The 24717-nt window shown below is 45.0% G+C and overlaps 2 protein-coding genes across 2 annotated transcripts in view; one reads left to right on the forward strand and one right to left on the reverse strand.

The window, feature by feature from the left end:
- The window catches only part of CELF1 (CUGBP Elav-like family member 1), a 94949-nt gene extending 79801 nt beyond the window's left edge, over positions 1 to 15148 (reverse strand). The window contains exon 1 of the mRNA XM_024215330.3: positions 15054 to 15148. The gene's annotated coding sequence lies outside the window, so the exon portion shown is untranslated. The remainder of the gene's footprint in view (positions 1 to 15053) is intronic.
- A 183-nt stretch (positions 15149 to 15331) lies between these two features.
- The window catches only part of PTPMT1 (protein tyrosine phosphatase mitochondrial 1), a 12178-nt gene continuing 2792 nt past the window's right edge, over positions 15332 to 24717 (forward strand). Inside the window, exons 1-3 of the mRNA XM_024210902.2 lie at positions 15332 to 15613; positions 15719 to 15799; positions 22147 to 22338. Coding sequence (XP_024066670.1) covers positions 15443 to 15613; positions 15719 to 15799; positions 22147 to 22338 — 444 coding nt within the window. The 5' untranslated portion in view covers positions 15332 to 15442. The remainder of the gene's footprint in view (positions 15614 to 15718; positions 15800 to 22146; positions 22339 to 24717) is intronic.

Raw genomic sequence — 24717 nt, forward strand, 5'->3', positions numbered from 1 at the left:
AAAGCAGACTCCAAAGAGTTACAACGGGATCTCACAAAATTGGGTGCATGGGGAACAAAATGGCAGATGAAATTTACTGTTGATAAATGCAAAGTAATGCACATTAGAAAACATAATCCAATTATACATATAAAATGATGAGATCTAAATTAGCTGTTACCACTCAAGAAAGAGATCTTGGCATCACTGTGGACACTTCTCGGAAAACATCCACTCAGTGTGCGGCAGCAGTCAAAAAGAGATAACAATGTTAGGAACCATGACGAAAGGGATAGATAATAAGACAGAAAAGATCATAATGCTGCTATATAAATCCTTGGTACGCCCACATCTTGAATACTGTGTGCAGTTCTGGTCACCCCATCTCAAAAAAAGACATGAGAATTGGAAAATGTACAGAGAAGGGCAATAAAATTGATTAAGTGTATGGAACAGCTTCCATATGAGAAGAGATTAAAAAGACTGGGACTATTTATCTTGGAAAAGACATAACCAAGAAGGGATATGATAGAGGTCTACAAAATTATGAATGTTGTGGAGAAAGTGAGTAAGGAAGTGTTATTTACTCCTTCATGTATGGGCCCTACCTAATTCATAGACAAAATAAGATCTCCTCCATGAAATCTAGCTATTGTAGGGGAGGGGAAGGAGGAGGGCTGGGGGTGCCATAGCCAGGGGCTCCTACCATGCACTGGACTCCAGCGGCAGGACTAGGACTTCATCTTCCCCTGCATGGCCGCTCTCGGGGGGAGATCAGACCCACCTCCAGGAACCTCCCCCAGCTGCAGGAGGCTCTGAAGGCAACACAGAAGTGAGGGTGGCAATCCCACAATACCCTTACAACAGCTTTACTCCCTCCCCCCCAGTCCCTTTTGGGTCGGGACCCCCAAGGTTATAATACCATAAAATTTCAGATATAAACATCCAAAATCGTGAAATTGGCTATTTTAAAAATCCTACAACTGTGAAATTGACCAAAGTGGACCATGAATTAGGTATGGCCCTATTCATGTAACACAAGAACAGGGGTCACCCAATGAAATTAATAGGCAATAGGTTTAAAACAAACAAAAGGAAGTATTTCTTCACACAATGCACAGTCGATCTGCGAAACTCATTGCCAGGGGATGTTGTGAAGGCCAAAACTATAACAGGATTAAAAAAAAAAAAGAATTAGATAGGTTCATGGAGAATAGGTTCACCACTGGCTATTAGTCAAGATGGTCAGGGATGAAACCTCATGCTCTGGGTATCCCTAGCCTGTGACTGCTGGGAGTGGACAATAGGGGATGGTTTTCTCAATTATTGCCTTTTCTGTTCATTCCCTCTGAAGCACTTGGCATTGGTCACTGCCAGAAGAGCTGGGCTAGATGGACCATTGGTCTGACCCAGTGTGGTCATTCTTATACAGTGCACAAGATCCTGCAGCCCCGAAAGGCACCTGTCTCAGCAAATAGGTGTCAATACTGGTTTCTGAGAGAGACATTTTTGACTTATAGCTTCATGAATGCGTCATTTCATCCACGTTGTAATAGTGGATTAAAATGCTTTCTTTTTTTTAAGATGGCTCTTAAGGGCTCTATGGATGTTCAATTTATGCCACAAATTCTCTTTTGAATGACCGTTTTGGCCAAAAGGAAGGGAGCATGATCTCTCGGACTCTGTGAAACACTGTGTTAATTTTGGAGATAAAGGTCAGGTCTGTTTGAAGAACTACTTTATTTTGGAATGTGCAGTACTATTCTTTGAAGGGTAAGGCCCCCAAGCACCCCATCCTCTGGGTAGACGTGATGACTACCAGGAAGGCCATCCTTGATGGGGATGAAATACACGGATACCTTCTGGAAGTAATGAATGCTCTAATGAATGCTGAATCAGGCTGTTGCACTTCATCATGGAACCTCAATATGGTTCTTAATGAATCCTCAGACAACAAATAAGGATGCAGCTCTAAAGAAGTGCATAATATCCAAGCATGAAGAAATCCTTTGCCTGTGAAGAAAGTATACTAGATAGCACAGCAATTTTTTTTTTTTAGTAGTTTACATTTAATAGTACTGTACTGCATGTGTCTTTTTTTTTGTCTCCCTCTGCCGCTGCCTGATTACATACTTCTGGTTTCAAATGAGGTGTGTGGTTGACTGGTTCAGTTCTTAACTCTGGTGTTCATAACTCTGAGGTTCTGCTGTATTAGGTCTAGTCTACATACAAAGTTGCACTAGTTTAACTGAAGGTATGAATTTAAACTGATTTAGTTAAACCACTGCAAAATACAGCATAGTCATGTTGGTTTAAACTTGGCTTATACTGGTTGAGCTTGTTTTGATAAATTAATTGGCACAAGCTAAACCAATATTTCCTGTTTTAAACTGATGTGTGTGTCCACAAAGGGTTTTCACTGGCTTAAGATGTTTTAAAAATCAATTTAGTTAAGATAAACTCAGGCCTCTTGTGTGTTCAGCCTGAAATGTAATTTTCCTAGATGCTAGCAGAGTGGAGATGACACCTTCCAAGTATCCTCTCTCTTTCAATTGAGAGCTCAAAACCAGGCAGTTGCCAGTTAGTCACAGGTGCTGTGGGTGACAAATCCTGAGCCAAGCGCAGACCATGTCATAAAGAAAGGAAAAAGAGGTTGGTCTGAGCCACGTTAAGAGGACTGGAGAACCATAGCCTTCTTGGCCAATACAAAGCTACTGATACTACCAGTGCTTTTTCCCTCCTGATCTTCTGGATAGATCTGAATACCAAGGGGAAAATGCATATAGGAAGCCCACTGGCCACCTATGAGAGACAGCATCCGTGCCTACTGCCCTTGGATCCCTCTTTTGGGTGGAAAAGAAGGGAGGGGATAATGCAGTTTTTATGTGATGCAAATAGGTCTACATGTGAGACCCTGAATTTCCTCAGTAGGAGTTGAAACACTTCTGGTTGAAGACTCCACTCCACTTGATCTAACTGTTCCCTGCTTAGCCAGTTCATCACAATGGTTATCTTTCCCTGAATATGCAGAGGTCAGATGCACTAGAAATTTCACTCTGCTGAGGGGATCAAAAGGTGCACTCCCTTTTGCACGGATGACAACTTTGTCCCAACCTGCTGACGTACGCCATTGCATTGGTGTTGTCTGTCACAATTAAGACATGGGAGCTATTCACCCATGGGAGGAGGGCTCTGAGTCCATAATGAATTGCCCTGAGTTTTAACCAATTTATACTGTGTTTCCTCTCTGCAGTCCAAGTTCCCTATACTGACCTCACCTCTGTGTTAGCTCTCCATCCTTTGAAGCTGGCATCAGTGTAAACACCATCCTGTCCAGCTCAGCTATAAGAAATATCTTCAAAAGATTTTAGACAGTTTATTATGCTCTAAATGAAGAAGCTGAACTCTCCTGGCAGAAAGGGATAGGATGTGCAGAGTAGGACAGCAGAAAAGATTGGCAAGCTCTCATGTACGCTAGGGCTTACCTTAGTGTGTCCACACACAACACAAAAATCCCCAAAACAACAGGGAGTGGACTGAAACATCCTCAAGGATTCTGACCACCTTTACCAATAAAATTAGTCTGTCTTGTCTCTCCTGAGAAATAAAGACCATGGGAGATGTTGTGTTGATTTTCATTAACATGTGTTCATTAACATGTGGGCTAACCATTGTGGAGGGAAAGTGTCTGAGCCCTGGTCTACAGTATGAGTTTAGGTTAAATTTAGCAGCGTTAAATTGATTTAACCCTGCACCAGTCCACACGACGAAGCCATTTTTGTCGACTTAAAGGGCTCTTAAAATCGATTTCTGTACTCCTCCCCACGAGGGGATCAGCGCTAAATAGAAAGGAGCATAAACACTGCCAAATTAAGTGTAAAAATGTAATAAGACTAGCCAAAGAGGAGTTTGAAGAACAGCTAGCCAAAGACTCAAAAGGTAATAAAATATTTAAGTACATCAGAAGCAGGAAGCCTGCTAAACAACCAGTGGGGCCCCTCGATGATTGAGATACAAAAGGAGCGCTTAACGACGATAAAGTCATTGCGGAGAAACTAAACGAATTCTTTGCTTCAGTCTTCACGGCTGAGGATGTTAGGGAGATTCCCAAACCTGAGCCTGCTTTTGTAGGTGACAAATCTGAGGAACTGTCACAGATTGAAGTGTCACTAGAGGAGGTTTTGGAATTAATTGATAAACTTAACATTAACAAGTCACCGGGACCAGATGGCATTCACCCAAGAGTTCTGAAAGAACTCAAATGTGAAGTTGTGGAACTATTAACGAGGGTTTATAACCTGTCCTTTAAATCGGCTTCTGTACTCAATGACTGGAAGATAGCTAATGTAACGCCAATATTTAAAAAGGGCTCTAGAGGTGATCCCGGCAATTACAGACCGGTAAATCTAACGTTAGTACCGGACAAATTAGTCGAAACAATAGTAAAGAATAAAATTGTCAGACACATAGAAGAACATAAATTGTTGGGAAAAAGTCAACATGGTTTCTGTAAAGGGAAATCATGTCTTACTAATCTATTAGAGTTCTTTGAAGGGGTCAACAAACATGTGGACAAAGGGGATCCAGTGGTCATAGTGTACTTAGATTTCCAGAAAGTCTTTGACAAGATCCCTCACAAAAGGCTCTTACGTAAATTAAGTTGTCATGGGAGAAAAGGGAAGGTCCTTTCATGGACTGAGAACTGGTTAAAAGACAGGGAACAAAGGGTAGGAATTAATGGAAAATTCTCAGAATGGAGAGGGGTAACTAGTGGTGTTCCCCAAGGGTCAGTCCTAGGACCAATCCTATTCAACTTATTCATAAATGATCTGGAGAAAGGGGTAAAAAGTGAGGTGGCAAAGTTTGCAGATGATACTAAACTGTTCAAGATAGTTAAGACCAAAGCAGACTGCGAAGAACTTCAAAAAGATCTCACAAAACTAAGTGATTGGGCAACAAAATGGCAAATGAAATTTAATGTGGATAAATGTAAGGTAATGCACATTGGAAAAAATAACCCCAACTATACATACAATATGATGGGGGCTAATTTAGCTACAACAAATAAGGAAAAAGATCTTGGAGTCATTGTGGATAGTTCTCTGAAGATGTCCACGCAGTGTGCACAGGCGGTCAAAAAAGCAAACAGGATGTTAGGAATCATTAAAAAGGGGATAGAGAATAAGACGGAGAATATATTATTGCCCTTATATAAATCGATGGTACGCCCACATCTTGAATACTGCATACAGATGTGGTCTCCTCATCTCAAAAAAGATATACTGGCACTAGAAAAGGTTCAGAGAAGGGCAACTAAAATGATTTGGGGTTTGGAGAGGGTCCCATATGAGGAGAGATTAAAGAGGCTAGGACTCTTCAGCTTGGAAAAGAGGAGACTAAGGGGGGATATGATAGAGGTATATAAAATCATGAGTGATGTGGAGAAAGTAGATAAGGAAAAGTTATTTACTTATTCCCATAACATAAGAACTAGGGGTCACCAAATAAAATTAATAGGCAGCAGGTTTAAAACAAATAAAAGGAAGTTCTTCTTCACACAGCGCACAGTCAACTTGTGGAACTCCTTACCTGAGGAGGTTGTGAAGGCTAGGACTATAACAGCGTTTAAAAGAGAACTGGATAAATTCATGGAGTTTAAGTCCACTAATGGCTATTAGCCAGGATGGGTAAGGAATGGGGTCCCTAGCCTCTGTTTGTCAGAGGGTGGAGATGTATGGCAGGAGAGAGATCACTTGATCATTACCTGTTAGGTTCACTCCCTCTGGGGCACCTGGCATTGGCCACTGTCGGTAGACAGGATACTGGGCTAGATGGACCTTTGGTTTGATCCAGTACGGCCATTCTTATGTTCTTAAATTGACCCTGCTCGGTCGAATTTGGGGTAGTGTGGACGCAATTCGACGGTATTGGCCTCCGGGAGCTATCCCAGAGTGCTCCATTGTGACCGCTCTGGACAGCACTCTCAACTCAGATGCACTGGCCAGGTAGACAGGAAAAGCCCCACAAACTTTTGAATTTCATTTCCTGTTTGGCCAGCGTAGCGAGTTGATCAGCACAGGTGACCATGGAGTCCCAGGGTACGTCTACACTTACATCCGGGTCCGGATGTAAGCAATCGATGTTCTGAGTTCGATTTATCGCGTCTGGTTAAGACGCGATAAATCGATCCCGGATCAATCCCGGAAGTGCTCGCCTTCGATGCTGGTACTCCAGCTCGGCAAGCGGAGTACGCAGCATCGACGGGGGAGCCTTCCTGCCGCGTCTGGACCGTGGTAAGTTCGGACTAAGGTACTTCGAATTCAGCTACGTTATTAACGTAGCTGAATTTGCGTACCTTAGTCCGAAGTGGGGGGGTTAGTGTAGACCAGGCCCCAGAATTGCAAAAGAGCCCCAGCATGGACCGAACGGGAGGTACTGCATCTGATCGCTGTATGGGGAGACGAATCCGTTCTATCCGAACTCCATTCCAAAAGACGAAATGCCGGAATATTTGAAAAAATCTCCAAGGGCATGAAGGACAGAGGTTATAACAGGGACCCACAGCAATGCCGCATGAAGCCTACCAAAGAACCAGAGAGGCAAACGGCCACTCCAGGTCAGAGCCCCAGACATGCTGCTTCTATGATGAGCTGCATGCCATTCTAGGGGGTGCCCCTACAACTACCCCACACATGTGCTTCCCTCCTCCCCCCCCCCCGGGCTACGTTGGCAATTATCCCCCCATTTGTGTGACGAATTAATAAAGAATGCATGAATTTGAAACAACAACAACTTTATTGCCTCTGCAAGTGGAGATCAAAGGGGGGGAGGGGAGGGCGGTTGGCTTACAGGGAAGTAGAGTGAACCAAGGGGGCGGGTTTTCATCAAGAAGAAACAAACAGAACTGTCACACCGTAGTCTGGCCAGTCATGAAACTGGTTTTCAAAGCTTCTCTGATGCACAGTGCACCCTGCTGTGCTCTTCTAACCGCCCTGGTATCTGGCTGTGTGTAATCAGCGGCCAGGCGATTTGCCTCAACCTCCCAACTCGCCATAAACGTCTCCCCCTTACTCTCACAGATATTGTGGAGCACACAGCAAGCAGTAATAATGATGGGAATATTGGTTTTGCTGAGGTCTAACCCAGTCAGTAAACTGCGCCAGCGAGCTTTTAAACGTCCAAAGGCACATTCTACCACCATTATGCACTTGCTCAGCCTATAGTTGAACTGCTCCTTACTACTGTCCAGGCTTCATGAGCCATGGGAGCAAGGGGCAGGGTGGGGTAGGTGCGACCGCGCGGTGCTGCCGACAGAGAGCAGCCTGAGGCAGAAGCCTCCAGCTGGCATGATATTCCAGGCAGGACTGAATCTCCATTAGACGAAACTTAAAGAAGAGAATGACCTGGAGTCATTCCCATTTTTGTCCAGGCGGCCCCGACCAACCTCAGAGGCCAACCAGGAGCACCCATGTCTGCCCAGGCGCCCCCGACCAACCTAACCGAGGTCGGTCAGGAGCACCCACGGGACGACGGCGGCGGCTAGCAGTCGTATTGTACCGTCTGCCGTCCGCAGGTCCTATGATGATGATGTCAGTGATGTGTGGTTGCTGGCATCACTGAACAAAAACACTGACCCAGGAACCTATCCTTGTAACAAAGCCCGAAGCCAACTCTGTCCACATATCTATTCAAGTGACATCATCATAGGACCTAATCACATCAGCCATACCATCAGGGGCTCGTTCACCTGCACATCTACCAATGTGATATATGCCATCATGTGCCAGCAATGCCCCTCTGCCATGTACATTGGCCAAACCGGACAGTCTCTACGCAAAAGAATTAATGGACACAAATCTGACATCAGGAATCATAATACTCAAAAACCAGTGGGAGAACACTTTAACCTGTCTGATCATTCAATGACAGACCTGCGGGTGGCTATTTTACAACAGAAAAACTTCAAAAACAGACTCCAACGAGAGACTGCTGAGCTGGAATTGATATGCAAACTAGATACAATCAATTTAGGATTGAATAAGGACTGGGAATGGCTGAGCCATTAGATTCAATGTTTGTATCTCCCCTTGTAAGTATTCTCACACTTCTTATCAAACTGTCTGTACTGGGCTATCTTGATTATCAGTTCAAAAGTTTTTTTTTTCTTACTTAATTGGCTTCTCAGAGTTGGTAAGACAACTCCCACCTGTTCATGCTCTCTGTATGTGTGTATATATATCTCCTCAATATATGTTCCATTCTATATGCATCCGAAGAAGTGGGCTGTAGCCCACGAAAGCTTATGCTCTAATAAATTTGTTAGTCTCTAAGGTGCCACAAATACTCCTGTTCTTTTTGCGGATATAGACTAACACGGCTGCTACTCTGATACCCTAAGTGGTTTCCTTCCCAATTCACAGCTCCCACTCCCCTCCATGATCGGGACTGTCCTCAAAATGTCTTGTTCAGCTTCGTTTCTGGGTGAATCCCTTACCAACGGGTCAACGGCCAGTGGATAGAGATGAACCCCTTTTCTGCCTGAGGGTAACTGCAAAGATAATAAACATCTTTGTAAATAGCCAGGGGTAGTGATGAGCCAAAGGGCAACAATCTATATTGGAAATGACGAGGTAGAAAGGCAAAATGAAGAAATCTGCTATGAGACTGATGAATGGGGATGTGGAGGTCTGCATCTTATAAGTCAACTGAGGACAGAAAATCTTCTGTGTAGTCAGGGTGACTTTGGCATTTCCATTTTGAATCTGCACTTCCTCAGGAACTTTTTGAGATTCTTCAGGTTTATTTCCCTGTTGCTGCTTCATTTCTTCTTGACCAAGAGTAAATCCAAATACAAACCTTGCTCCCTTTTTGGGGCTGGGACTGGTTCTATTACCCCAAAGTGCAGGAGATGAAGAACAGCTGATTACTTTTGCCCATGTTTTTGAGGGTTCTTGAAGGAAGGAAAATGGATAAAACTGGAAGAAAGGGAACTAAGCAGATCCAGTATATACCCTCTTTCTGAGGCCTCTAGAAACCACTTATCGGAGGTGTTTCGAGGCCAACAATCTGCAACTGGCAAAGATAATCACCTACACACTAGTCCATCCCAGCTTGTTACAGCAGCAGTCATATATTATAAACTGGAGAACTGGACGGTCTTGTGGAAATCACCTCCGAATGACTGTCTTTGGTTCTAGACCACTCTCTTCTAGAGTGGCTGGGATTGTCTCGTCTCCTAAGCCTGATGTTCTGGAAAGAGTGCTTGTGTCTGGAATAGACTCCTGTGAAGAGTGGCAAGGAGCCTCAGAAACTAAGGAAAAAATGGGTTGGGACAGGAGTCTGAAAGGGGGAGAGGGATGGGACTAGAAAGAAACAAAGGAATTGCCACCAGACTGGTGGTCAATGCCACTTGCTTCAGAGGAAGATGCAAGAAACCCTGTAGTATACACTTTCGGAAGAGTCTGCCTATAGAGAAGTTTCTTACTAACCATTGTCAGAGGCTGGCTTATGCCCTGAAGCCTGAAGGTTTACATCCCTTCTGTTATTTTATTTCCTACTGAATGTAACTGTGGATGTTCTCATTATCCGTATAAACATCTAATTCTTTTTGGAATCCTGCTAAACTCTTTACTTTTATAGTATATTGTTGCAGTGACTTCCACAACTAAATTAGTGTAAAAAACTATTTCCTTGAGACCCATTTATCTTCTGCCATGGTGAAAACTGAGTGAGTCATTCCTACTTTTTAGTTCCACAGCCAGCTTCTAATCCATTACTGTACTTTGTCTCTCATCCCATGACTATTTAGCTTTTTTAACAGGGGGAAAAAAGTCCGAGGGACTTTGTCAAAGGCATTTTGAAAATCCAAACCATTCTCCTTTATTCACAATATCAACATGTCTAAAAAGTCTAACAGACTAGAGCAGGGGTAGGCAACCTATGGCACACGTGCCAAAAGCGGCACGCGAGCTGATTTTCAGTGGCACTCACACTGCCCAGGTCCTGGACACCGGTCCGGGGGGCTCTGCATTTTAATTTAATTTTAAATGAAGTTTCCAAACATTTTAAAAACCTTATTTACTTTACATACAATAATAGCTTAGTTATATATTACAGACTTATAGAAAGAGACCTTTTAAAAACGTTAAAATGTATTACTGGCACATGAAACCTTAAATTAGAGTGACTAAATGAAGACTCGGAACATCACTTCTGAAAGGCTGCCGACCCCCTGGACTAGAGTATGACTTTCCTTTGCAGAAGGTGTGCTAGTTAGTCCACATATCATATTTATCTATACGTTTTCATTCTATTTTTAAATAGAATTCCTATCAATTAGGCTATTATCAAAATAAGGTTTATTATTTTGTAATTCTTTGGATCACCCCTAGCAACTTTTCTAAAGATGTGTTGCCTTCTAGCTCTCTGGTATAACAGCTAATTTTAATGAGAAATGGCAGATTTTTCTTGGCAGTTCATTAAGTTTTTTCAGAACTCTTGAATGTATATCCTCTAATCCTAGTGACTTGCTGCTATTCATCAATTTGTTCCAGCACTTTTTCTTTTGATATCTCAATCACTGTCAGTATCTCATTTTTATAACCTGAAAAGTGCAGGTCCAGGGTAACCAGTTAGCTAGTCTTCCTCTCCATACATTAGCACAACCAGAGTGCACTGCGCCATGTACTGCTGCTCTTGCCATTCTGTGTCTATGTCCTCAAGCTATGAGATATCTGCCCAGGTTTTCCCAGAATACATGGAAAACCATAGTAAGGCAAAGTGGAAGATATGGATGCCCAAATAACTATGATGGCAGAAAAGCTGCTGTATGAACACAAACTGAATAGTGTTACTTGTAACTAGCTAAGGTTACCATATCTCTCACTGGTTAAATCATAGTTAAAAACTTTAGGGTATGCACAGCTTTGCGTGGCTTGTAACTGTTAAGTGTGGACTGTGGAAAAGGCTTTTTTTAGTGTCAACTGGGTGTTGAAGTTCACATCTTACTGAAGTGAACAGAATAGGAAGGAGCAAGTCCCCCTACCTTACTGCTACTGGTACTGGCCGGAAAAAAGTTTTCTGTAAAGCTGATTTAACAGAATAGGCATTGTTAAAAGACAAAAACATTGCTAAAGACAAGTTAAGGCTCTGTAGAAAAGTGGGAGGGAGGAGAAGCAATAATTATGGATTCACTCTAAAAATGCAAGTATCCATGATTATTTCATGCCTAAGAGATTGCCCCTTCCCCTTACATCCAGTCTGGTACTGGCTAGTTCAAAATGACCACAATCAGTAGCATCTATGGCAAAAGAAATAGAGAGGTAAAGGAAAACTCCATCACAATATAAGAGATATTCCAATCATTACATCTATTAGAAAGAAGAAAGTTGCTAAACAAGCGTCTCTTAAAGGTAATAAAAAAAATTAATAATTAACTAAGAAGCGACCATAGTGACAATCTATAGCTTACAATGAATACGTAGGAAAGAAATGGCCTGTAAGTTACTGAAAGGCAAGTTCTACACTTTTACATCACTGCAGACAAAGCACTTTAAAAGTAATCAATTTTAAAACCTATATCTGAGCTTTCAACAGCTTTTATTATTTTAAATTGGATAATTTGAAAGTGATTTACTAGTATTAAATTTAACAAAAATATTCAGATGTTTCTTCCAACAATAGTTACAGTTCCTGCTTTCTCGGGAATTCAAATACAAGTAACGCCCTGATCCTCCAGACACTTATGCATGTAAATAATTCCAGCTGGTTTAATGGGATTACTCAGATGTATACATTTAAGTATATAATTAATGCTTGGTCTACATGTAAAAGTGATATCAACATAACTATGTCAGTCAGGTTGTGAAAACCCCCCCCACATCCCTGACCATCATAGACATGCTGACAAACTCACTCCCACTCTTCCCCTCTCCACACCCCTCAGACACATACACACACTGTAAAAGAGGGCTTCTGTCACGGTAGCTAATGTTGTCCAGGGAGGTGGTACTCCTACACTGACAGAAAGACTTCTATTGATGTAGGCCACGTCTACATGAGGGGACTAGGCCGGCATAAGCTCTGTAACGTAGATATAACCTACGTGTTTGCAGGATCGGGGCCCCAATCCTACTCTCCAATACAATATTAGAATCTTGGTGCCAAGAAATAAAATGGCATCTATAACAGAGATCATTGTGGAAGAATGCAGCTACGTTATAAAATGTCATATCATTTTTCAGCACTGGTACTAGCAACAGTTTTAAGTACTCCTGTAGACTGAGCTCAAGTGTTTTTTGCACTATGTCTTGAAGCCCCTTATCTGGTAAATAGTTAACTATCTAGAGTCTAGTGGCTAGATCCTGCAACTGGATCCATCTAGGCACAACCCATGCGCCTAAGTGAGTAGATCCTTTGACTTCAATGGGGTTCTGTGTTGGCAGACCTGCACCTGGGCAGATTCAGATGTGGGATATAATCCTAAACCCCACACAACAGGAGCTTGCCTACCACAGGCAGCCAGGTGAGTAGCAGCTTCAAATATCTGACACAATGGGGTACAGGGCTCCCATAACATCCAACACAGCCAGTGCTGAAATTGCATCACTACTGGCTGCTCAAGTTTTAGGTCTTGAAACAGCTCTGGAAAGGACAACAGAAAGTTCTTAACAGATTCCTAAAACGTTAGAAATAGTTAGGAAAGGGATAGATAAGAAGACAGAATATATCATTATGCCACTATATAAGTCCACGGTATCCCCCACATCTTGAATACTGTGTGCTGTTCTGGTCACCCATCTCAAAAAAGATGTATTGGAACTGGAAACTGCAGACAAGGGCAACAAAAATGATTAGCCAGACATAACAGTTTCCATATGAGAAGAGATTGAAAAGACTGGAACTGTTCAGCTTAGAAAACAGACAGCTGAGGGGGGATATGGTAGAGATCTGTAAAATCACAGATGCTATGGAGAAAATGAATAGGGAATTGTTATTTATCCCTTTATCCCTAACACAAAAAGGTGGGGTCACCTGACGAAATTAATAGATAGCAAGTTTAAAACTAACCTAAGGAAGTACTTCACACAGCGCACAGTCAACCTGTTGAACCCATTGTCAGGAGATGATGTGAAAGTCAAAAATATAATTGGTTCGGGAAAGAATTAGATAAATTCATGGAGGATAGGTCCATCAATGGCTATTAGCCAAGACTGTTCAGGGACACAACCCCATGCCCTAGGTGTCCCTAACTTCTGACTGCCAGAAGCTAGGACTAGACATCAGGGGATGGATCTCTTGATAATTGCCCTGTTCTGTTCATTCCCCTGAGTCATCTGGCACTGGCCACTGCCAGAAGACAGGATACTGGGCTAGCGAGACCACTTGTCTGACCCAGTATGGCCCCCCTCTTACGTTCTCATGTAAATATTTGACGTTCTTGCACTAAATATATATATCTCTACACGGCTGCCTACAGCATCACTGAGAGCAAGCACACGTGAGGATTTAGGATGTTCACACAGTGTAATAAACCCCATTTGTTAAACTGAGCTATAAAAAAGTGTTACTTAAAGGCACCTGTAATGAGTTTGACAATTACTGTAGTCACTGGTTCTAATCTAGTAAAACTCTCAAGCCCAAGAAAAAATAATGAACTCTGCAACACGATCAGGTTATCAAGTACAAATCCAGCAGACCAAAGTAGAAACACATTAGAGTCAGAGGCCCCTCATACATAACTTTCTGCTTTCTCTCTTCTACATCAAGGGAGTTCCACCTCAAACACATCTTGATCGCAGTGGGACCGTACAGCACAAGGAGAGCATTTGAAAAGTTTCCCTTACACTTACCAGCATGAGGACCAAGCCTACAATTTTACATGTGAAAAACACCAGCACTACCATTCCCTGAATTTAGAGAAATGAAAGTTCTTTAACATATTTTATTGTAGCATTGTCTTTCAACTTCCAATTCAATAAACTTTTTTTTTCCTAAATAGCTTACTCTTTCGCCGAGGCTTTTGTTACACCTTATTTTCTCTTCTCATCATCATCCTATATTTTCTTTCCTATTATCTATTTCCTCTTCCACCAAGTCTTTATATCTTTCTTTCCCTGCACTGTTCTCTGTCTTTCCCCTTGTATTGCCTTTCTCACATATTTACCCCAAAGAGGTCTCCGTTATGTACTTTACTTCTCCTTTCTCATTCTCTTACTCCCTTCCCATTTACCCACCCTAAATGAAAGCCTATCTGAACATGACATCTCATCCAGCTTCCCACCACTGTAACACTTCACCAACCCAAGAAACTAACAGAGCTGAGTGAGCCAGGAAAGATATATGAAAAATGGATTGGAGCCGAGTATCTGTTGGACACCAGCTGGAGACCGCAGAGAAGTTAAAGGGCGTGAGCCCCAAAACTATATCAGGACGGCGATTCTGTTTCCTTTCAGCATTTTCAAGGGAATGTTTTCATGAGATGTAGCCAGAGCACGAACTCTACAGGGGATTGGCTCGCCTCGTAGCCAGAAACATCGCAATCCATGCAAAGTGCCCCCTTCCCCATGGACGGCGCCATTAAGCGGCTCTGGAAAGGCTACGGCCCCTGCCCCAATCAGCGCAGTTAGCCCCAGGCAGGGCACACAGCGCGGCACAGCCGGCTCGCACACCCCATTGGCGCTTCTAGGGAGCTCGGCCCTAGCCCGCTCCACAAATGCGGATTATCGGGGGACCTGGGAGCCTCCGAGACATTATCAGCCGCTCACCCAGCTCCAGGGTCGCCACAGGGCATATCTCCGGGCACTGAGACTCCGGAACAGCAGGCAAGCGGGGGGCGGCTCCAAACTCCCCGGGGACCAACTCTCGCCAGGGAGCCCTTTCAGGGGAGCGAGCGAGTCCCCACCCGCCCCACGGGCAGAGACAGAGCGGGGAAGCACCAGGCCGGGGACCAGCCGAGCAGGTGGCTCCCTATGGGGAGGGGACCAGAGAGGCCCGGGCCCGTGATAGCCCCTAACCAGGGACTCAAGGGAGGGGGAGCCCGGTCCCGTTAACCGGGATGGGCGGGTCTCACTTACCGTTGGCTCCGCGCTGTCCCTGCCCGGCCCGGGCACCTCCTGGCGGCCGCCGCCCTCACCTGCCCCGGGGATCCGCCCGCGCCCCTCTCCGCTCCCTCCGCCTCAGGCCGGCTTCGCAAGATGGCGGCGCTTCCGGGAGAGACCATGGAGGGCCCGGGGGCAGTAAGACAGGAGAAAGCGCAAGCTCCAAGGCCTCTCCCGCGTAGTGAGTCCGTCCGGCTCCCACGGACTCCCCTTCGCCCGCGCGGTGAGCCCGTCCGCCCCCCCAGCTCGCACTCCCAGTGAGCCCGTCCGCGCGCCCTAGCCGCCCACCCGCCTAGTGAACTCGCCCGCCCTCCTTTCACCCCTCACCGCCGAGCAAACCAGCCGGCCCCCCTGCGGCTGCGAGGATGGGGGTGGCGGTCGCGCTGGGCTCCGGGGCCGCCCGGCTCTTCTTCTACCCGACACTGCTCTACACCCTGGTGCGGGAGCGGCTGCCCGGCTCCCAGCGGCCCTGGTTCCACCGCATCGACCGGGCCGTGCTGCTGGGGGCGCTGCCGCTGCGGGCACGGAGCCGCAGGGTAACGGAGCACAGGGCGGGGGGAAGGCGGTCCGGGCGGGGAGCGGCGCGGGCTCTCACCCGCCTGCCCGCGCCCAGCCGGCTCTGACTCTGTCTTCCCCCGCAGCTGGTGGAAGAGGAGAACGTGCGCGGGGTGCTCACCCTGAACGAGGAGTATGAGACCCGCTTCCTCTGCTGCTCCGCCCAGGTGAGCCGGAGACGGGGCCTGCCCCGCACCTGCGGGGCCCTCCGCTCCTCTGGGTCGCAGGGCGGTGTGAGCGGTTGGGTGGGGAGCGTCCCCGTCCCCCGGCAAGGCTGCGGTGTGGCTGTCACGGGCCCCTGCACTTCTCCGCCCTGCCAGCGGGGTGGGTAACTTCTCTCTCTCCGTGGGCAGAGTGGCCTGGACCGTTGAAAGGCTCCAGACTTTCAGCCCAGGAAGAGCCGTTACTCCCCTGAAGGGAGACGCTCCCTGTTCTAATCCCCCTAATGCTTTCCAAACCTGTACTCGGCGTGCAAAGTTTGAGCGCTTTAACACGATTTCTAGTTGAACAGAGCTAAATGCTATATACTAAAATGTTTGCGGGGGGAAGTTTGGTTCGTGGAAAGAGAGTATTCAGCCCAGCCCTTCATTTAACACAGGAATAATAAATTAATTTAGTGCTGGAAAGAGCCACGTCTAGTATAAATCCACTGAGGAGGCGGATAGAGGTTAGAGAGGTGTTTGGTCTCATGGCCAAACTTTTGTATCTCTTGTGAGATACTTTTGTATCTCTTGTGAGAATGTGTAGAAGCAGGCCAGTTAGCAGCTACTGTAGCTGTGACATCTGTCCAACAGAAACTGTACTCATCTGGCCATCATTTATTATGGGTGTGCAGTCAATGTGCATGGAGCGGTACAACACACAGTCCCTGCAGCCTGTTAGAGAAGACAGTTCAATCTTTCATATTACCTGGTGAGGTGAAGATAGAATTGTCCATAATGGTTTGAAATTTGAACTATTGAGTTCTGTACTTCTCCAGTGGGTGGACTTTCACTAGTGACCTGGGCCAGATTTGAAACTATCTGTGAAAGGCTGTTTATGCCCTTGCCAGTCCCTAGAGTTATCCAAACCTGCTGCATTACTGAAGCTCCAGAGAACCTCTGAAGCACAGTTACAACCAAGTATTTCTGACAATAGCAAGCGACATCAGTTTCATAACATCAGATGCTGAAAGCGACTAACAGTTGAAGTTAGAAGCTCTGGAGTAACCTGATGCATGATTGGCGAATATGGAATAAGCAGGGTAGTTCCTGCTGTAGAAATGGAAATGTATGAGTTAAGGGCTGTCTGATCTGCTTTCTTGTCGGACAGCAGCCAGTGTCAGATGCCTCTGAGGAAGGAATAACACTACCCCTCAGCATGTATTTTTGCCATACTGTACCACAAGGGAAATCTTTTTCTGCCCTGTCCAGTTGGGACTAGTTCCCACCCTAAATAACGAGGGAGTTGAAAGTCCTGTAACATCCTTTGTAGTGTCTCTGGAGACAATATATTTAATACTTAAGTGGAATGTACAAAGCTGTTTCCTACTGTGATCTCTTGCTGCAATAAATTCCAGAATACATAGCACCATAGCTCTACCCTTTTAGAGTGAATTGAGACTTGATTTCTTCACCCAGAAACTGACAGTCAACATTCAGTTTAACAAAATAATTTAAAAAAAATGGTGGTGAGGAGGAAGAGAGCAGCAACATTGGAGGAGACAGAAGTTGAGGAGTATTCTACATTTCATTAAAATTTCTTCACAGATTGTAGCATTGTTGCCCTAACTTCAGAGGGCACTTCTTGTTCCCAGATGGAGAGCCCAATTGGCTTTCTCTGTACCACTTAATGTATTAACCTCTCCTCTTACCCAGTACGTCCATTCTTATGTTCTAGATAAGACCAATGGTCCATTTAACCTAGTATCCTGTCTCTGACTGTGGCCAGTGCAAGATGCTTCAGAGGGAATGAACAGAACAGGGCAATTTCGAGTGATCCTCTCATCCAGTCCCATCTTCTGTTGGAGGCTGAGGGACTCCTGGAGTCTGGTAGCCATTGATGAACCTATCCTTTATGAACTTATTTAAATCTTTTTTGCACTCAGTTATACTCTTGGCCTTCATAATATCCCATAGCAACGAGTTTCACAGGCTGACTGTGTATTTTGCCAAGTACTTCTTTGTTTGTTGTAAACCTGCTGCCTATTCATTTCATCTGGTGACCACTAGTTCTTGTGTTATTTGAAGTGCTAAATAACACTTTCCTATTTGCTTTCTTCATAGTGTTCAGGATTTTATAGACCTCTATCATATCCTCCCTCTGTCATCTCTTTTCTAAACTGAACAGTTCTAGTCTGTTTAATCTCTCCTGATATGGAAGCTGTTCTATACTCCTAATCATTTATGTTGCCCTTCTCTGCACTGTTTCCGATTCTAATTTATCTTTTTTTGAGATGAGGTGACCAGAACTGCATGAAGTACTCAAGATGTGGGCGTACAATGCATTTATAGAGGGGCATTGTGATATTTTCAATCTTATTTTCTATCCTTTTCCTAATGTAGTTTAACATTCTGTTTAGCTTTTTTTTAACTGCTGCTCAATGTTCAGCACATGTTTTCAGAGATGACTCCAAGATCTCTTTCTTGAGTGGTAACAGCTAATTTAGACCCCATCATTTTGTGTGTATAGTTGGGATTATTTTTTCCAATGTGCATTGTTTGGCATTTATCATTGAATTTCATCTGCCATTTTATCATCCAGTCACTCAGTTTAATTAAACCCTTTTGTAGCTCTTCACAGTCATCTTTGGACTTAACTAGCTTGAGTAATTTTGCATCGTCTTCAGATTTTGCTACCTCACTGTTCACCCTCTCTTCCAGCTCATTTATGCATATCTTGAACAGCACAAGTCCTGGTACAAATTCTTAAGGGAACCTGCTACTTACCTCTGTCCACTGTGAAAACTCATAATTTGTTCCTATCCTTTGATTCCTATCTTAAACGGTTACTGATCCATGAAAGGACCTACCGTCTTATCCCATGATTGCTTACTTTGCTCAAGAGCCGTTGGTGAGGGATCTTGTCAAAGGCTTTCTGAAAGTCTAAAGCACACAATATCAACTGGATCACCTTTGTCCACATGCTTGAAGACTCCCTCAAGAATTCTAATACATTGATGAGGCATGATTTCTCTTTACAACGTGTTGACTCTTCCCCGACGTACCAGGTGTCAGATAATTTTGTTCTTGATTATAGCTTCAACCAATTCGTAAGCGTACTGAAGTTATGCTTATCGGTCTGTAATTGCCAGGATTGCCTTTAGAGCCCTTTTTAAAAATAGTCATTATATTAACTACCCTCCAGGCATCTGGAACAGAGGATGATTTAAGCAATAGGTTATATACCATAGTTAGTAATTCTGCAATTTCATATTTGAATTCCTTCAGAACTCTTGGGTGAATACTATCTGGTCCCGGTGACTCATTACTGTTTATTTTTTATCAATTTGTTCCAAATTGTCTATTGACTCCTCAATCTGGGACATTTCCCCACACCTGAGCCATTCTTTTTAGGTGACAAATCTGAGGATCTCACCATATCCTCTGCAATGAAGACTGATGCAAAGAATTCATGTATCTTCTCTGCAACAACCTTGTTTTCACTTAGTGCTCCTTCAACATCTCAATCGTCCAGAGGCTCCACTGACTGTTTGGCAGGCTTCCTGTTTCTGATAGACTTTTAAAAAAAAATGCTGTTAGTTTTTGTGTCCTTAGCTTGCTGCTTTTCTAGTTCTTGCTTGGCCTGCCTTATTACGTTTTTACACTTGACTTGGCAGAGTTTATGCTCCTTTCTATTTTCCCCTGTAGGATTTGACTTTCAATTTTTAAAGGATGCCTTTTTGCCTCTAACTGCTTATTTTACTGTGCTGTTTAGCCATCATGGCACTTTTTTTTTTTTTTTTGGTCCTCTTGCCTGCTTGTTTTGGGTTGTTGTTGTTGGGGGAGGAGGAGATGCATTTAGTTTGAGCCTCTATTATGGTATTTTTAAAAGTCTCCATGCAGTGTGCAGGCATTTCATTCTTGTGACTGTTCTTTTTAATTTCCATTTAACTAGCTTCCTCATTTTTGTGTAGTTTCCCTTTTTGAAGTTAAATACTGCTGTGGTGGGTTTCTTTGGCATTTTTTCTCCTACAAGGATATTAAACTTAATTATATTCTGGTTGCTATTACTGAGCTGTTCAGCTATATTCACCTCTTGGACCAGATCCTGTGCTTTGCTTAGGACTAAATCCAAGATGCAGTCATTTAGTGTGTCTAGAAATTTTAACTCTACATCCCTTCCTGAGGTGACATATACCCAGTCAATATGAGGCTAGTTGAAATCCCCATTATTGCATTTTCTGTCTGAGCATTTCACAATCACCATCCTGATCAGGTGGTCAATCGTATATTCCTACTGCTACACTTATTATTCAAGCATGACATTTCTATCCATACAGATTCTGTGGTATAGTTTAATTCATTTAAGCTTTTTATTTTGACTATTTCACATATTAGTCCCACTCTCCCACCATCATGACCTACTCTGTGATTCCTATATATTTTGTACCCCAGTATTACCACATCCCATTGATTAGCATCATAGGAATGGAAGGAATCTTGAGAGGTCTTCTGGTCCAGTCCCCTGCACTCAAGACAGGATTAAGTATTATCTAGACCATCCCTGACAGGTGTGTCACCAAGTTTCCATAATGCTTATTATATCAATATTCTCATTCAATACCGGGCACTCTAGTTCACCTAGCTTAGTATTTAGACTTCTAGCATCTGTATGTAAGCACTTGTACATTTTGTCAATATTCAGTTGCTTGTCTTCATGTGTTACATTTAAATGGACCTCTTTTACATCTGGCTGTTCCTCAATAGCTCCTACCTGTACTGTACCAACTTCTTTCCTATCCTCCTTGCTAGGATATAGAGTTATCCTCTTTAATAATTTCATCCCTAAGTGATGGTTCTGCTTGAACTGTGTACTCCTCTGCACCTGTCAGCTTTCCCCCCAGCCCTTAGTTTAAAAAACCCTCTAGAACCTTTTTTAACTGTATGTGCCAGCAGTCTGGTTCCATTTTGGTTTAGGTGGAGCCCATCCTTCCTGTGTAGGCTCCTCCTTTCCCAATAGGTACCCCAGTTCCTAATAAACTTAAAATCCTCCTCCCTGTACCATCATCTTATCCATGCATTGAGACCTCACAGTTCTTCCTGGCCCTGCACACAGAACTGGAAGCTTTTCAGATAATGCTATCATGGAGGTCCTGGACTTCAATCTAGCAGCCTAAATTTGGCCTCCAGGACCTCTCTTTTCCCTATTCATTGATACCTACATGTACCACAGCCACTGGCTCCTCCTCAGCAGCCTTCACACCCAGCAGGCAATTTACCAAGCAGTTTTCCTGATCATCAAAAACCCAACTATCTATGTTTATAATAATCAAATCCTCTATTACTGTTATCTGGCTCTTCCTAGTAATTGGGGTTCCCATCTCAGGAGGGTTATCCTCAGTGTGCGAGGATACCATAATACCATCTGGAAGGAGGGTCCTAACTATGGGATTGTTTCCCTGTGCTCCAGCTTGATGTTATCCTTCCAAGACTTTCATCCTCCTTAATAACATAGAGGTTGTCAGAGTGGGGATGGGATCATGCTATTGTGTGGTGGAAAGTCTCATCTATGTATCTGTCTTCCTTATCTCCTTCAGTTCAGCCACTCTGGCCTTAAGAGTCTGTGCTGTCTCTCTGAGGACCATGAGCTGTTTGCACTGCATGCACACTCATTGCACCTCCCCACAAGGCAGGTAACTGTACATGCAGCACTCAATGCAATAAACTGGATAGCCCCACTCTGCTGATAGACTTCTGCCTTCGTTATTTTTACTCTTGCAGGCTTTTTGGGGGATCGGGGGATGGACAAAGAAGGGAGTAATTGGCTTAAGTTTAAAATATGTTTGTTAGGTAAATCTGCCCACTTCCTCGCTAAACTCACCTGTTTGCCGTTCCTCTGGTTGCTTAGGAGCTGGCTTTTTAAACCCCTGATCTCCCTGAGTTAGCCCACCCCCTTGTCAAGGGATCTTAAAGGGGTTAGGGATCAAAGGATAGCAGGCTAGAGCCTCCTGAGTAAGCTCTCAGCCTAGCAGGATGCTTGACTCCGCACACAGCCCCCACAACAGACCACACAACAAACTCATTCACTCACACATCCTAAGGGTCACTTAGTCTTTTCTCTTTCACCTGGAAAACTCCCTCACAAAAGTTGTGTTCCTAGCGTCTAGTTTACACTCCCTTCTTTACCCTCTGATAACCATGACAAAGATTTTTCTCTCCCTTCTGTCATGTCTGATTTGTTCCTGTCTTGATTTTCCCCCACTAACCTTTACTCCCTTGCACTGCTGCTATACCTCCCTGCTGTCTTGATGGGGCCTACCCTCTCTTCCACCCCAAGCTTGGTGACTGATTCAGTCCTTCTGTGTTCATTACAGGAGTGGGAGGCAATGGGAGTAGAGCAGCTGCGTCTCAGCACAGTGGACCTGACTGGAGTTCCCACATTGGAAAACCTGCAGAGAGGTGTTGAATTTGTACTGAAGCATCGGGAGTGTGGGAACAGTGTCTATGTGCACTGCAAGGCAGGACGTTCCCGCAGTGCCACCATGGTGGCAGCATATTTAATTCAGGTTAGAAGGCTTCTGTACTTAAAGGGGGCACATTTATACCCCAGGCTCCCTGGATAGGCAAACTATTGCTGAGATAAGGGGCCATCTCCTCAACAAGTTGCTTCCATTCAGTAAATTCAGCTGAGTGGATGACAGGGGAAGCTGCTGCTGCATGGGCAACAGGGTACTCCTGGTGGAATTATGCACCAAAAAAATTAAAAATTATTTAACAAAAAAATAAAATTTCTGCACACTATTTTAAAATTCTTCCAAATTCTGCATATTTTATTTGTCAAAATAACACAATATAATCACACCAGTTTCAATTATTTTAGGTCATTTATTTCAAAATACCTGTCAGCAAGTATGTCTGTAACAATACAGACGACAAAAAAGATTCAGGAAATGTTTTTTGACAAATAGATTCCTTACTAGGCATATTAGTACAGACCTTTGAGTAATAATTCATTTAAACTACAATACAGAACCATATTTCCCACACCCCTCAGAAGCAGAGCAAAGGCTTGAGTGAGTCAGGGGTAACAGAGGAGCTGAGGGAGAGGGAAGTAAATTGCTGGGAAGGAGCCTGGGTGTGAACTTGGAGGGCTGTTGGTTTTGGGTGGGAAAAGTATGGAACAGGTTTTAGGGTGGGGATAGGGAGGGATTGTTAGGGAGCTTCTCCTATGCAGACCCTGACTGACCTCTAGCCTCTCCCAGTCAGGCACATCTGCCCCTGTCCCCATGTGTCTCTGTGCCCTCACCCAGCCATTCTGTCCCTATGGAGCTCTGCACCCCTCCCCTGTCCCCATGTGTCTGCACCTCCCACCCTCCCCCCACCAGTGGCCCTGTGTCTCCATTCCCATTCACAGGGCCGGCTTTAGGCCAATTCGGCCGATACCCCTGAATGGGGCCCTGCGCAGCTGTCCACTCCGCCCCCCTTCCCCCTCCTCCTCTGAAAGCTTCGCCCCCCTTCTCCTCCCCCTCCCCTGCTTCCTGTGAATCAGATGTTCGTGGGAAGCCTGAAACAAGCAGCAGGCAGGAGGTAAGCTGGGGGGGGGAGGGGGCGCACAAGGAGGGTTCCAGGGAGGCACGGTGCCGGGCGTGGCCTCGGCCGAGCGGCTCCGGCCCGGCCCCTGTGGCGCCGGGCGTGGCCCCGGCCGAGCGGCTCCGGCCTGGGCCCGGGCCCTGACCCTGACCCGGCCCTGCCCGAGCGGCTCCGGCTTGGGCCCGGACCCTGACCCTGACCCTGGACCCGGCCCCGGCTGAGTGGCTCCAGGCAGCGCGGTAAGGGGGCAGGGAGGGGGTATTGGAAGAGGGCAGGAGAGTTCGGGGGGTTGTGGGAGGGTGGATGGGGTCAGGGTGGTCAGAGGGCAGGGAACAGGGGGATTGAATGGGGGCAAGGGTCCCGGGGGGGCAGTCAGGAAGGAGCTTAATGGGGCGGTGGGGGGCAGTCAGGGGACAGGGAAGGGGGGTGGATAGGGCAGGGTCCCGGAGGGGAGTGTCAAGAACTTTAGGTAGGGTTAGCATGCATCTGGATACATTATGCAATGTATGTAATATAATTTTATTATTTATATGGTTATGGAAAGTAAATAATACATGGAAGAAATGAAAGGTGTTTTTTACTTTTTTTTTTTTTTTGGGTCATCCCTGTCGGGGCCCCGCACTTCCTAAAGCCAGCCCTGCCCATTCAGCCCCTGAACTGGTTTGTCCTCCCCCCACTAGCCCTTATGAGCCCCTCTCTGACCCACAGGCCCTGTCTCCTAACTTGTCCTGACAAGCGCTGTGAAGGCAGCTCTCTCCTTGGCTGCAGGGAGCTGCAAATTTGTTCTATTGCTACAGCAGCCTCTGGTGGGCAAAAGGCGGAACTGCAGAAGTTATTTTCTGGTGGGTGCTGCTGCTGTTCTTGTGGCACAGCACCCTGTGGTGGGCAAAAGGTGGAACTGCAGCAACATTTTGGCAGACGTTTTTTTTCTGCGTGAAAAATTAGAAATCTGCAGGGGCTTATTAAATATGCGTGCACGCAGTAGCGCAGAATTCCCCCGGGGAGTAACAAGGAGTCTGCTCAGTGTCAGGCATGTTAAGAACTAATTTCAAATGTTATGGTTGTACTGAGTCTAGGCTGCATAGCCACTTGAGGAGAGGGAACGTTAGAGAGCGTGGCTAGATTCCAGGCTCATTGTGGATGAGCTGTTTGCCAGACCCTCCCTCTGCTCGTGTTGAGGGGGCAGGTAAGGCTGATCACCTAAAACTGCTAAATGAACTGGAATACAGGCTTCCTTTGATATTCCACTTCTTATCTCTATGCACATTGACACTAGTATGGGAATGGGTCTCCTAGGGTTCTCAATTTCACCTGCCCTGATGACACTGATAAATCACTACTTGCTGGAAGCAAAG

This window comes from Terrapene carolina, unplaced genomic scaffold (genome assembly GCF_002925995.2).
Source record: "Terrapene carolina triunguis isolate 2854851 unplaced genomic scaffold, T_m_triunguis-2.0 Scaffold96, whole genome shotgun sequence".
In the NCBI taxonomy this organism is placed as follows: Eukaryota; Metazoa; Chordata; order Testudines; family Emydidae; genus Terrapene; species Terrapene triunguis.